At 49.6% G+C, this 13,993-nt stretch overlaps 1 protein-coding gene across 1 annotated transcript in view; it reads left to right on the top strand.

The window, feature by feature from the left end:
• The first annotated feature begins 1,702 nt into the window (after nt 1-1,702).
• The window catches only part of ATL2 (atlastin GTPase 2), a 51,010-nt gene continuing 38,719 nt past the window's right edge, over nt 1,703-13,993 (top strand). Inside the window, exon 1 of the mRNA XM_073339967.1 lies at nt 1,703-1,840. Within this exon, the coding sequence (XP_073196068.1) occupies nt 1,792-1,840 (49 nt within the window). The 5' untranslated portion in view covers nt 1,703-1,791. The remainder of the gene's footprint in view (nt 1,841-13,993) is intronic.

Genomic DNA, 13,993 nt, shown 5'->3' with positions numbered 1-13,993 from the left:
TGGAGTCACAACACAGATTAGGTTTCAGAGTAGCAGCCGTGTTAGTCTGTATTCGCAAAAAGAAAAGGAGTACTTGTGGCACCTTAGAGACTAACCCATTTATTTGAGCATAAGCTACAGTAGCTCACGAAAGCTCATGCTCAAACAAATGGGTTAGTCTCTAAGGTGCCACAAGTCCTCCTTTTCTTTTTGCGAACACAGATTAGGACATTTTGGCCAGACTCACCAGTACAGTCCGGTGACATAAAGCAGCCATAAACTCGTGCAAAAGAAAGAAAAAGATGTGGAAAACAACTCGTTATGATCATGGGCAAATCCAACCCAATCACATTGCACTGGAGGCAGAACTTAGCACTCCTGATGCCATTAGCAACCCCTATTGATTGCTGAAATCTGAAAGGGCAAGATTTATCAAGGCGATACAAGAGTTGCTATGGTGCCCATGTTTTTAAAATCCAGATCTGTAACAATTATGGGGCAATATTTTTAAGATTGTGAAGCAGTCATGCAAGCCATTCCTTGGGGGCTGGTGTAGCTAATGCCAGCTTCAGTCTCAACAGCGACTCTAAATGACACTAAAGAGCCGCAACCTTTTCCCCCACTGGTGACAACCACGACTGCAACATTGAACATCCTTTCCATGCTCCCTAAGGTAGCAAAGACCCATCTCCACCAATGCCTGCCAGCTGCAGCAGTGGTGTGTGAATCCAGCGGCATTAAAGCCAGGTTCTGGGCTGCTTCCTGGATGATGTGTCACAGATAAGAAAGTGAGAGGCGTTATTTTGATTCCACCCATCCTGAGGATGCTCTTTGGTATCTCCAGAGCACCTTCCCTCCCAGGATCTTCACTGTGCAGTAGGTCAGAATTATTCTCCCCATTCAACAGATGGGGAACTGAGGCACAGAGAGTGATCAGTTGACTTTGCCCAAGGCCACATAGGAAATTAGTGTCGCCAGGAACCAGCACGGCCTGCAGCCCGACTTGGGTAGGACATGTCAGCTGGGATGAGTGACTGCAGCCACACCAGGTGCTGATTCAGCATGCCCAACAAGAAAGATTTGGGCCCTGATACCTCATGTTTGCTGGGGTCCCACCCACTCCCATTTCACTCTGTTTATACAGGGGTGACTCTGGGGAGGGGGAAGCAGGGGTGACTTCAGGGGGATGACTTCAGGGTTGGGCAAGGGTAATTCTGCAGGGGAGGCCTCGGGGGTGGGCAGGGGTGAGTCGGGGGGGATGGGTGGGTGACTCCGGGGGTGTGGGGATGGGTGGGGTGAGTTAGCGGAGATGTGTGGAGTGACTCAGGGGTTCTGGTGGGATGACTCCAGGGGAGGTGGGTGGGGGTGAGTTGGGGGACGGGCGCGGTGACTCCGTGAGGGCTCCAGGCCCTGGCCGCTCGGGATCCTGGAGCTGGGGGTAGGGACGCCAATTTTAGTTGGATGTATTTCTGGAAATTTCATCACATGTCATAATCTTTCATTAAAGATTAATCTTTAAGTCCTGGACACTCCAGGCCAATCCTGGAGGGTTGGCACCCCTAGCTCGGGGGAGGGCCGCCCCAGCGGGCGCTAGGACCCGGCAGCGCCGGCAGCCAGGCGCCCGGCGGGCAGGGAACCCGGCGGCGCTCGGACCCCGCGGGCTCCGGACCGCCCGCCCGGATGGGGCGGAGCCGGCGGCGCAGTTGCCGGGCACGCGCCGCAGCGGGATTGGCGGCGCCGCGCGCTGCCGGCCGATAAAGGTCTCGCGGCGGCGTTTGACGTCACGCGGAGTTAATTTTAAACCCGGACAAGATGGCGGAAGGGGACGCGGCGCGGGGCGGCCAGCGCGCGGGGCCGCCAGGTAACGAGCGGCCGGGCCGGGGCTCCGGGCTCTGCCCCAAGCGCCGGCGGTGGCGGGGCCGGGTGTGGCGGGCTCTGGCGCGCGTCGGGCGGGGCGGGCTCTGGCCGGGGCACGAGTGGGGGCCCACTGGGGGGGGCGCTCTGGCCGGGGCGCGGCGGGGGGGGCTCGGCGCGGGGTGACGGGGGGGGCGCTGGCTGGGGCACGGGGGGGGGCGACTCGGCGCGGGGTGACGGGGGGCGACTCGGCGCGGGGTGACGGGGGGGCGCTCGGGGGGGGCTCGGCGCGGGGTGACGGGGGGGGCGCTGGCCGGGGCACGGCGGGGGGGGCTTGGCGGGGGGGGGGCGCGCTGGCCGGGGCGCGGGGCGGCGGGGGGGGACGCTGGCCTGGGCTCGGCGGGGTGGGGCTCGGCGGCGGGGGGGCGCTCTGGCCGGGGCACGAGTGGGGGCCCACTGGGGGGGCGACTCGGCGCGGGGTGACGGGGGGGGCGCTGGCCGGGGCACGGCGGGGGTGGACGGCTCGGCGCGGGGCGGCGGCGGTGGGGGGCGCGCTGGCCGGGGGGGCTCGGCGCGGGGTGACGGGGGGGTCCGCTCTGGCCGGGGCTCGGCGGGGGGGGGGGTCCGCTCTGGCCGGGGCTCGGCGGGGGGGGGGGGTCCGCTCTGGCCGGGGCTCGGCGGGGGGGGGGGTCCGCTCTGGCCGGGGCTCGGCGGGGGGGGGGGGTCCGCTCTGGCCGGGGCTCGGCGGGGGGGGGGGGTCCGCTCTGGCCGGGGCTCGGCGGGGGGGGGGGGTCCGCTCTGGCCGGGGCTCGGCGGGGGGGGGGGTCCGCTCTGGCCGGGGCTCGGCGGGGGGGGGGGTCCGCTCTGGCCGGGGCTCGGCGGGGGGGGGGGTCCGCGCTGGCCGGGGCTCGGCGGGGGGGGGGGTCCGCGCTGGCCGGGGCTCGGCGGGGGGGGGGTCCGCGCTGGCCGGGGCTCGGCGGGGGGGGGGGTCCGCGCTGGCCGGGGCGCGGCGGGGGGGGGGGTCCGCGCTGGCCGGGGCGCGGCGGGGGGGGGGCGCGCTGGCCGGGGCGGCGGCGGGGGGGGCTCGGCGCGGGGTGACGGGGGGGCGCGCTGGCCGGGGCACGGCGGGGGGGGCTCGGCGCGGGGCGGGGCGGCGGGGGGGGTTCGGCGCGGGGTGACGGGGGGGGGCTCTGGCCGGGGCACGGCGGGGGGGGCTCGGCGCGGGGTGACGGGGGGGGGCTCTGGCCGGGGCACGGCGGGGGGGGCTCGGCGCGGGGTGACGGGGGGGGGCTCTGGCCGGGGCACGGCGGGGGGGGTTCGGCGCGGGGTGACGGGGGGGGGCTCTGGCCGGGGCACGGCGGGGGGGGCTCGGCGCGGGGGGGCGCGCTGGCCGGGGGGGCTCGGCGCGGCGGGGGGTGACAGGTTCTCATGAGTGTTTTGGGGGCGCGGCTGCAGGTCGCAGGGCCTGCCCGGCACGTTTTGGGGGGTGGCCGGCAGGGGGTGGCCCGTACACTTGTGGGTCCTGTTGTGTCCCGTGTCGGCGGGTGGGCAGGAAAGCTGCCGCGGGCGGGCGGGCGTTGGGAGCCGAGGCCTGTAGCTAGGGAGCCGGTGTCCCGGTGCGATGGGGGCAGTCCCTGTTTTCGGGGCTGTGTCTTGCAGAGGCGCCTGTTCCCCTGCCCCCGTCCCCCCTGGTCGCCCTGCCCGTGGTGGCGGCAGCCGGCTGCAGGGAGGAATCCGCTCGCGTTGGAGCGCGGTCCTGGCGGTTCATTTATGCTGTGACCTACTTTTAAGTAGAACAGAAATCCTGAAGTGCCAGTTTTATCCCTTCCAACTCCCTCATTTGTTGCTTCTCAGCTCCTGGCCCTCCGTAGGGAAAGGCTCTTTGAGCTTTGCCCCGCGCAGATGGTTCCTGTAGTGAGTCTGAAACAACCCCTTCAGTGTGTGCATAGAGGGAGTTGGGTGGAAACACTGAATTGAACTGATAACGTTTTAGTGACCTTACCCTATGCTGCAACGTGGTTCTAGCTGGCAGGTGACCTGGGGACCTTGCCTTTGTGTAGGTCATAAGTTATGTGCATAATTGTTGCCAAATCTCTCAGGGAGAATACATTTGTAATACTCTACAACTCTGTAAATAAGCCAAGGCAAAGGATAGCATTTGGACACTATCATGATGGGAAATGCAGAAAACGTAATATAGATAAAAATGTTAAGTCGTGTAAAACCTTAATGACTCAAATTCTAAATGATGGGAGCAACTTATTTTCTCATTCAAATAAAATCAAAACAGCCCTAGTAATATGTAATGTGCTTACTGGTTCTGGTTACAGCACTTAAAGTGGGGTCTGGTTGTGAAATTTTACTGACCAACTGAGAAGAGATCCGATGAAGATAAACTAGACTTTCCTTGCCCCTTTACAAGAATATGCTTGTACTAATATACTGTTTGTCATGGAAGCAGACTTGTACACTGGAGCATCAATGTTCTTGTAGCAAGTCCTCTCTTAATAATGGGACCTACTGTCTTCAAGGGTTTGCTACTTAGACTCCTATATATTTGAGTCTAAGGTCGTACGGTATGGCTCAAGAACAAACCAAACATTTGAGAATGTGACTGTCTGATTTTAGAGCTAGAAAGACAGGCAATGTTTTGCTAAGTCATAGGCTCTTGGAGTTAAAATACAATGTAATATCTTCAGTCAAATGTTGAAGTCTCAGTGCATGTTGGGCATACTTACAACATTTTGTTAATTACACTGTTGCATGATTGGAACACTTAGTTTGAAAACCAGGTGGTTGAATTCAGCATTGTTAACCAAAAGCTGATTGGTAGATACCATATGCTGCCATTGGTTAGCGGTGATACACTTGCTAGTCCACTGGATATGGAGACATCTTGGCAGAAGTAGAAACTGGAACTTACAGATCAGGTACTCTGCAAACCTGTTGAAAGGGGGAAATAACCTGAACACTTCCCTTAATTTACAGCTTTTAATGATGTTCTTCCTCATCAAAAATCTATATTTGTTCAGCAGTAATTCTGTCCTTCAGGGTAAAGTGTGCTGCGTTCAAGAAAATAGGGAGGTGGTGGTCTAAGGAAATACTAGACAAACTCAAACATGATTAACTCCACTAAAAAGTCATACTGACTTAAGGGAATACAGGCCTAAAAGCTCTTAGATGAAATTATTTCAAACTAGAAGTAAAACATTTGCACTGTGGCCAATATCCATGTCTGAAAGCCACCAGTCCTTCAAATACAGATAAGAAGATACAGAATTTCAGAAGACATCTTGGGCCTAAAGTTCAGGGGTATTGAGCACCTACAGCTTCCACTGACTTGGCACTCCTAAGACTCAGGCCCAAGACCTCTCCAGTTAGGAACCCATAATCAAAGGCAACTTCTGAAAACTTTGGCACAAATGTTTCAGTAAAGTTAGTGAAAATGTTACCTCTTCATTGTTTCTACAATAAGATACTGTTGCTGAATACTTAAATAGACTAGTGAAATGCTATTGATCCTCTCTTGCTACCTCACACTTGAGCAAGTTAAAATAACACTTTTAGAATAGGAGACTAGTACTACTGATGTAAGTTGGCCATAGCAGGGGTAAGTGCTGCTAGGTCTTCTCCCTCACATTGCTAATGTTCTTAATGGCAACATCTGAGCTGTTCCAATCATGAAGCTTGCTTGATCATACTGCCAAGTACAATAAAAATGGTGGCAGTGAACTTCTGAAGTACAGACTAGAATTGGAACCAAACTAAATGCATGTTCTTCTCACTTAGCGTAAAACATAACTGAATATTCAGTCTTATATGACAATCACAAATTGCAACCCTTTCACCAGGGTTAGGATAAGAGGAAATAAAAAGTTATGACTGTTCATATCCTTTGTCAAAACACACTATACCATGTCAAAATCTGATTGCTCAGTTCTGAGGAGTCACGGACATAGGACAAACTCCGTACTTAAAGGATACCACCAAAGCTGTTCCAGCTTTGACTGCTCTTGACTGTAGCCCCTCGGGCTAGCTTGCCTTTATTATATTCAGCAGTAAAGCAAAGAACCTACAGTTAGCTGAAGACTTGAGGCCTAATGCATAATCTATAGATCAGGCAAGATGACAGATGTCTTATACTTTAGGTCCCAAGTTAAGATTTCCAGTCACTTAAAAGATTGCATTGTAACAATAAACATGCAGATTTGCTGTGTCCATTTAACAACCTGAACTACTTAGAATGATCTGCAAAAGTTCAAAGGGGCAGTATCAAGTTTAAAATTCAGAGTTTGAAGTGGTTTGCATTCTTGCTTGCATGCGACACTCGGGGTGTGTGTGTGTGTACACAGTGTTGCACTGTGCACTTGCAGTTCTCCAACTTGCATGCATTTCATTAAGTCCATCCTGGACCAACATTTTAAACTTGATTTACTAACAGTTTAAGTTATTAAAGATCACGTCTTAATCTTTTCTATTTCTCATTCTTATTGTCCAAGCTGAGTAAAATCCCAGAAATATAGTTCTTGTTTACACCATGCTGCAATTCTTGCAATCCAAATACTGTAGAGGAATTTTGAAATACCTACACTTGTACTAAAATCTTAAACTTAACATGACTTCTAAACATTGCAGTGAAGAAGTCTATTTAGTTTTTTGTGAAAACAAAAAACACTTTTATAAACCAGCATCTGAGTTCAAGCTGTCTGGCAGTGGTGCCTCTTTCCTGTTAAAATGAAAATATTTTACCCTGAGCATTAATGGATCGTTTCCCTCATGTGTTCAGAGCTTTGCCATAGTCCTGCAGTTGAGTGTTGAAGTCAGTGGAACTCTGCATGGGTTTGCCCATGTGAATCCAATTGCAGTATTGGAACTTATGCTAGTCACATGAATACTAGAGCAAACTAATCTGTTCTAAGGAATGGTCGTCTTTTATGGATAAAAGCAGGTTAATGATATTGAAGAACAGTCTTTCAGTTCATTTGTCATGTGGTACTCTGAAAGGAGTACGGGTATCTGTACAAATAGAAATAACTCAGCTATAGTACTTGGCAACTAATTTCACAGGAAATGTTTTTGAGTACTTATCTAGGGAATCAGTAGGTGATCATATCATGCTTCAGCTGTAAGACTTCCCTAATATTACTCTTCTTTAATAATAATTTCCTGTAAAGCTAAATGATTAACACTACACAGGTCTGTGAGTTTAAAGCTATGGAAGATCTTGGGGGTTTTCAGAAAGCCCCCAATATGTTTAACTATATTGATTTTTAAAAAGATGTTCAAAATAAAATCAGAAAGTTGTGTTTGCACTGTGTAAACTGGAAGTTTGCCTCATGCAATGGCATGCAGATTGGGCCAGTCACATTTCTAATATCTGGTAGCTATCTGCAGTATCTTAAAGGGACCTGCAACTCAAACTTCTTGAAATATACTAACTTTAAAAAGTTTCCCATGTCTGATAGATTTGAGGCATACTGTTTAAAGGGCACTATTTACATAAGTTTAAAAAAAAATTCGGGCAACAAGGGAGGAAACTGACTGCAAGGGGCACAGGGAAACTGACTTCATACAGTGCTTTTGTGCACAAAGTAAATAGGCTGGTTTTTTTGCTTTCAATTACCGTAATCTTGGCTATTAAATCCTACTAGTCAGTAAAAACAAACCCCATTATTTTCAATTGGTATTCCTTTGGCATTGGTCCTATAAATGCTTATATGAAGTGGTCCATGCAGCACTCCCACTGTGTGATCCTTGCTTTCATTCTGTGGACCACCAGAAAGTGCCAGAGACCACAACTTGTTCATAAATGATCTGGAGAAAGAGGTAAACGGTGAGGTGGCAAAGTTTGCAGATGATACTAAGCTGCTCAAGATAGTTAGGACCAAAGCAGACTGTGAAGAACTTCAAAAAGATCTAACAAAATTAAGTGATTGGGCAACAAAATGGCAAATGAAATTTAATGTGGATAAATGTCAAGTAATGCACATTGGAAAAAATAACCCCAACTATACATACAATATGATGGGGGCTAATTTAGCTACAACTAATCAGGAGAAAGATCTTGGAGTCATCGTGGATAGTTCTCTGAAGACGTCCACACAGTGTGCAGCGGCAGTCAAAAAAGCAAACGGGATGTTAGGAATCATTTAAAAAAAGGGATAGAGAATAAGACGGAGAATATCTTATTGCCCTTATATAAATTCATGGTAGTCCACATCTTGAATACTGCATACGGATGTGGTCCCCTCATCTCAAAAAGGATATACTGGCATTAGAAAAGGTTCCGAAAAGGGCAACTAAAATGATTAGGGGTTTGGAACGGGCCCCATATGAGGGGAGATTAGAGGCAAGCTTGGAAAAGAGGAGACCAAGATTTCAGCTTGAAAAAGAGGAGACCAAGGGGGGATATGATAGAGGTCTATAAAATCATGAGTGGTGTGGCGAAAGTGAATAATGAAAAGTTATTGACTTGTTCCCATAATATAAGAACTAGGGGCCACCAAATGAAATGAATGGGCAGCAGGTTTAAAACAAATAAAAGGGATTTCTTCTTTACTCAGTGCACAGTCAACCTGTGGAACTCCTTGCCTGAGGAGGTTGTGAAGGCTAGGACTATAACAGGATTTAAAAGAGAACTAGATAAACTCATGGAGGTTAAGTCCATTAATGGCTATTAGCCAGGATGGGTAAGGAATGGTGTCCCTAGCCTCTGTTTGTCAGAGGGTGGAGAGGGATGGCAGGAGAGAGATCACTTGATCATTACCTGTTAGGTTCACTCCCTCTGGGGCACCTGGCATTGGCCACTGTCGGCAGACAGGATACTGGGCTGGATGGACCTTTGGTCTGACCCAGTATGGCCATTCTTATGTTCTTTAACCATTGTCTTGAGGAACTTTTCAAGTTCAAGTGCAAACCATGATAGCTGTCATGTGCCTAGCAGAGAAATTTAGACTATCATTATTTTACCACTGCGTACAGCCAGGTTTGTGTAGCATATAGTTATCAGTTTTTTTCAGTGGACCGATCACATTTTAGTACTAATTTCCTGTGAAATCCTGGATTGGCAAAAAAGTCAATTCAAAAGCAAGTATTTCATAAGACTAGCTGTAATATATATCTGTTTATTAAACTGACATCTGGGAAACGGAAACTCTTTCAAATAGTGGGTAGATGCAGGTAGTCAAGTTAATTTGAGCTGGATGTAACACACCACTCAGTGGGCCACACATAGGGAGATTGATGAACATGCCACAGTTTTAGTATAGCTGGGTCGTCTAGCTCACTCAGTAGAGGCATATTCTTTTAGAACTGGAGGTCCCAGGTTTGATACATGCTGCCGATGACCCACCCAGAGGTGCAGTGTTAGAGACAACAAACTGCCTGAAAGTTCTCCAAACAGAAAGCTAGCCTCCTCAACTTCAAAGTCAACATTTCCTGTTAATGCCCAAAGTTTTTGTATGGGTTGTCTGTCTGAAATTTGTCAGTGCTCATGGGAATGTGTAGTTATACCTTTGAAACTGGACTAAAACAAGATTCTCTCCGAAAATACATTAAAAATGCAGTTGACCCTCCCACTAATCAATCTCAGATCAAATATTCTGAAGTGCTTGTGTATCCCTGTATCCTCTCTCAGTATTGGCTAGTGGTTAGCTGCTATTTAGGGATGGGTAAAAATTAAACAATCAAGACTGTTAAGCTATTCAGAAGCTAAGGGGCGGTCCTACAAAGAGTAGTTGGGGGAAAGAGTATTTTCTTTCTGCAGCTCACTCGCTAGCAGTAAGTAATTTGGTAGTCATGAGCAGACACTAGAAAACTGAACATGTAAAGTGCTATGTAAGTGCATTATTTGCATCTGCAAAATGCCTCACAAAAACTAATCCTGTGGGGAATGTAAATACGATCTCCATATTATAGTTCAGGGTATTTAGATTGGGGATTGGAGATGGTTTTGGTGACTTATTCCAGGCTACACATGGAGTCATAGGAAGGGACTTAAATTGTAACTTTTGCATTTTTTGGCATGTCTTGCTCATGGCTTGCTCTCTGAAAGAGGAATATTTTGCTGTTTTCTCCTTGTTGGATGCAGGCTTCTTCCCTCCCAATCTCTTGATATCTTTCCTTTTCTCTAGCTGTTCTCTCTTTAACAACTTCAGTTTCATATTTTATCTTCTGACCAGAGAGTGAGCACATGGTTGCTTTAATTGCTGTTGCACAACTGACCTGGAATGTAGCACTACTGTATGGCAAGATGGAACATGCACATTACCACTGATCTCCATGGATTGCTCTTCAAGAACTGGAATGAAAACCAGACTCTGAAATTCAGCCTGAGCATGCAACTTTTTTTTCTTGCATGTTTGCACAAATAAAAATCCACAGATCTACGAAATAGGTTTCAAAGTGTGGGCATAGACACAGATATAAATCAGAACTAGCACATAATTATTCAAGCATAACTGGGTTAAAAAAAGAACTAGATAAGTGATGATCTATGCTTAATGAAGTGACTAGTCACCAAGATGGTCAGGGACATGACTCCATGCTCCAGGTGTCCCTAAGCTTCCAACTGCCAGAAGCTGCGACTGGATGAAGGGATGGATCATTCGAAATTGCCCTGTTCTGTTCATTCCCTCTGAAGCATTGGGCACTGTCAGAAGATAGGATACTGAACTAGATGGACCACTGCTCTGACCAATATGGTTGTTCTTATGTTAAGTCTTACTCGTGCAAAACTGTAAGTGAAATCAGAATCAGGCCCCAAAACATCTTCAATAAAGCTGCAGTCACACACTAAGATGGAAGGAAAAAGTAGATTAACATAACCTTGTCTATATTATAACAATCCACATTGTATAAACAACTTCTTATTGATATCAGGAAAATATTTAACATGTATGTTGGTGCAGTTTGTACTGCATGACTACCAGTAAAATGAAACCTCATTTTCAGTCAAACTGTAAAAAGTGTGTGGAAAATCCTATTGTAGAAATAATGTTGACTGCCTGTTCTGCGATACAGGGTCTATATTTTTACATTGCACGCTCCCAGGAAAGTTGTTCTCACTCAGTGATACAGTTCAGTTTGGGATAAAGAAGGTGTGGCGTGAAGTGCAGTTATTTTAACCTAGTACATAAGCCAAATCTTGTTAGTGCCCCCTCCAAACTCCTGAGGGGCTGGCTTGTACCACTTACGTCTCGTAACTTCTTTCTTGAGAGTAGGTAAAAAGATAGGAGGAGGAGCCCCTTTTCTTTCTCTACTTCTTGCTTTTGGCTGTTGCTTTCCTGAATCTTTTTAGGGTATGTCTACGCTGGCAGAGTTAGTGCCGGCAGTTACAGCGCCGCTCAGAGAGTGCTGAAAGGAAACCGCTGTTGTGTGTTCACACTGTCAGCTGCCTGCACAATAGCATGTTCACACTTGCAGCAGTATTCGGAACGGTGCACTCTGGGCAGCTATCCCACAGAGCATCTCTTCTGCTGCTGCTAGGAGCTGTGGGAAGGCAGAAGGAGTCACGGGGCGTCCTGGGTCCTGTCCCATCCCAATGGCCTATGATGCATTGCTTTGCATCCCAGCAATCCTTGTGTTTCTGTATACATTTGGTGCCATCTTTCAGTGGTTTGTGTACTGTGCACTCTGTGTCTTCGGTCTGCAGGAATGGATCCTGCACTGTTGACCAATATGCTGCTCACTGTAACACGTCACGAGTAGCAGTGGAGTTATTCTTTTAACTACAAAGGCAAGCGGAGTGCAATATTGATCTCGCCACACATGGAAGGTACGACATGAGATTGCTTGTGGCATTCACGGAGGTGCTAACCGCAGTGTAACGCCACTTTTGGTCTCGGGAAACAAGCACTGAGAGGAGATCACATCGTCATGCACCTCTGGGATGACAAGCAGTGGCTGCAGAAACTTTCAGATGAGGAAAGCCACATTCATGGGACTGTGGGATAAGCTTGCCCCAGCCCTGCAGTGCAAGGACATGAGAATGAGAGCTACCCTGTTGTTGGAAAAGCACGTGGCGATTGCACTGTGGAAACTGGCTACTCCAGACTGCTTCCAATAGATCGCTAACCAGTTCGGAGTGGGAAAGTCAACCATTGGACTCATGTTGACGGAAGTGTGCAGGGCCATTAATTGCATCCTGCTCTGAAAGACTATGACTCTGGACAACATGCGTGACATTGTGGATGGCTTTGCACAAATAGGCTTCCCTAACTGTGGAGGGGCAATAGACGGTATGCATATTCCAATTCTGGCACCAGGCCACCTAGCCACAGAGTACATTAATTGCAAGAGGTATTTCTCAATGGTTCTCTAGGTGCTTGTGGATCACTGTGGGCATTTCACGGACATTGACGCAGGCTAGTCCGGAAAGGCGCATGACTTATGCATCTTTCGGAACACTGTCCTGTTCAAGAAGCTGCAAGCAGGGACTTTCTTCCTGGACGAGAAGGTCACTGTAGTGGCAGTCAAAATGCCCATTGTGATCCTGGGAGACCCTGCCTACCCCCTAGTGCCATGGCTTATGAAGCCATACATGGGGCACCTTGACAGCAACAAGGAGCGGTTCCTCAACAGGCTGAGCAAGTGCAGAATGGCTGTTGAGTGGGCTTTTGGCCATTTAAAGGCCTGCTGGCACTGTCTGTATGGGAGGCTGGACCTGGCTGATTACAGTATTCATATGCTTATAGCCGTGTGCTATATGCTCCATAATATTTGTGAAGGGAAAGGTGAAAGCTTTGCTCAGCACCTGGAGGCTGAATTTGGACAGCCAGAGACCAGAGTTATTAGAGGGGCACAGTGTGGTACCATAAGGATCAGGGATGCCTTGAGTCAGTGATTTGAACTAATATTTGTTGCTATGCTCGGGAGTGCAGTGCTTGTAATGCTCGGAGGTGATAGTGATTGGTGCAGACAATGCACTATGAAGGTGTAAGAAAATTACCTGTTTGCTTTCAGTAAGGGAATAACGATTGCTTTCAAACCAAAACAACTTTATTAAACTACTGGATTGGGGAGAGAAACAATAAAACATATCTGCACTGAGGGGGAAGGGAGGGTCGCAAGAGGAGGTGAGGTCCTGGGATGGTTAAAGATTCGTGTATGTCCAGGTATCCTATCAAACCTTGTCCTTTGGAGTACAGTGCAGCGGGTACTATACTTCAGCAGGGCTAAACTGCAGAGGGATGGGTGTTGATTGCAGTGGGTACTGGGAGTCTGCAGGACTGGACTGTGATGGGGGCAGGAGTGGCTCTTGGGGAGAGCCAGCACTGTAGGGGGTGGCTTATAATCATCCCTGTCCCCACATTTTCCACAGGCTGTGTTCATTATGGAAGATATCTCGCTGCTGAGGGTGAGCGAGGGAATCAAGGGAGGTTCTTCTCCAAGACTGCAGCTTCCTTATGTGTCTTGCCTCTGTGCAGCAATGGTGTCATGCAGATTCCCGTGAAGTAAGGGAGTCAGTCAACACCCTGTTCCGCTGCTCAGACTAGGCATGTGGTGGTACGCACATCATACAGACACAAGCCTGCTTTCTGCAACCCTGCGGCCCCCAACAACTCGCTTCAGCAATTCCCAAAATCAAACCCACTTACCAGGGGGCCTCCGTTTGCACTTCACCAAGATCCAACAGCTGTGACTGGCTAGGCTCCTCTGGGGTAGAAAAGAGCACTAAGTGGCTGCATGCATCTCTGACCTCCAAGTCATCTTCTGCCTCTGTGTCCCCGTCCACAACCTTGTCCAAGATTTCCTCCTCCTGGCTCAGTCCATTCTCGGCTGGGCATGTGAGCCAATGGAGTATCCACAGGGGCCTTCGCAGTGGAAGTGGGCTTGCCACCAGGTATTGCGTCCAGCTCTTTGTAGAACTCGCAGCTCATGGGCACAGCACCAGAGCGGCGGTTTGCCTCCTGCGCTTTGTGGTAGGTGTTCTGCAGCTCCTTTACTTTGACCCTGCACTGCAGTGTGTCCTGGTCATGGCCCCTTTGTCATGCATTGTGAAATCTGTCTGTAGGTATCATAATTCCTATGGGTGGAGCATAGCTGGGACTGGACAGCTTCCTCTCCCCAAATGCTGCTGATGTCCAGCAGCCCAGCATTACCCCAACATGGGGATCGCCTGGTGCATGGAGCAGGCATGGTCTGCTGTAAAGATGCACTG

This window comes from Lepidochelys kempii, chromosome 3 (genome assembly GCF_965140265.1).
Source record: "Lepidochelys kempii isolate rLepKem1 chromosome 3, rLepKem1.hap2, whole genome shotgun sequence".
In the NCBI taxonomy this organism is placed as follows: Eukaryota; Metazoa; Chordata; order Testudines; family Cheloniidae; genus Lepidochelys; species Lepidochelys kempii.
Note: the sequence above shows the minus strand (reverse complement) of the source record. Positions and strands in the feature narration are given on the sequence as shown.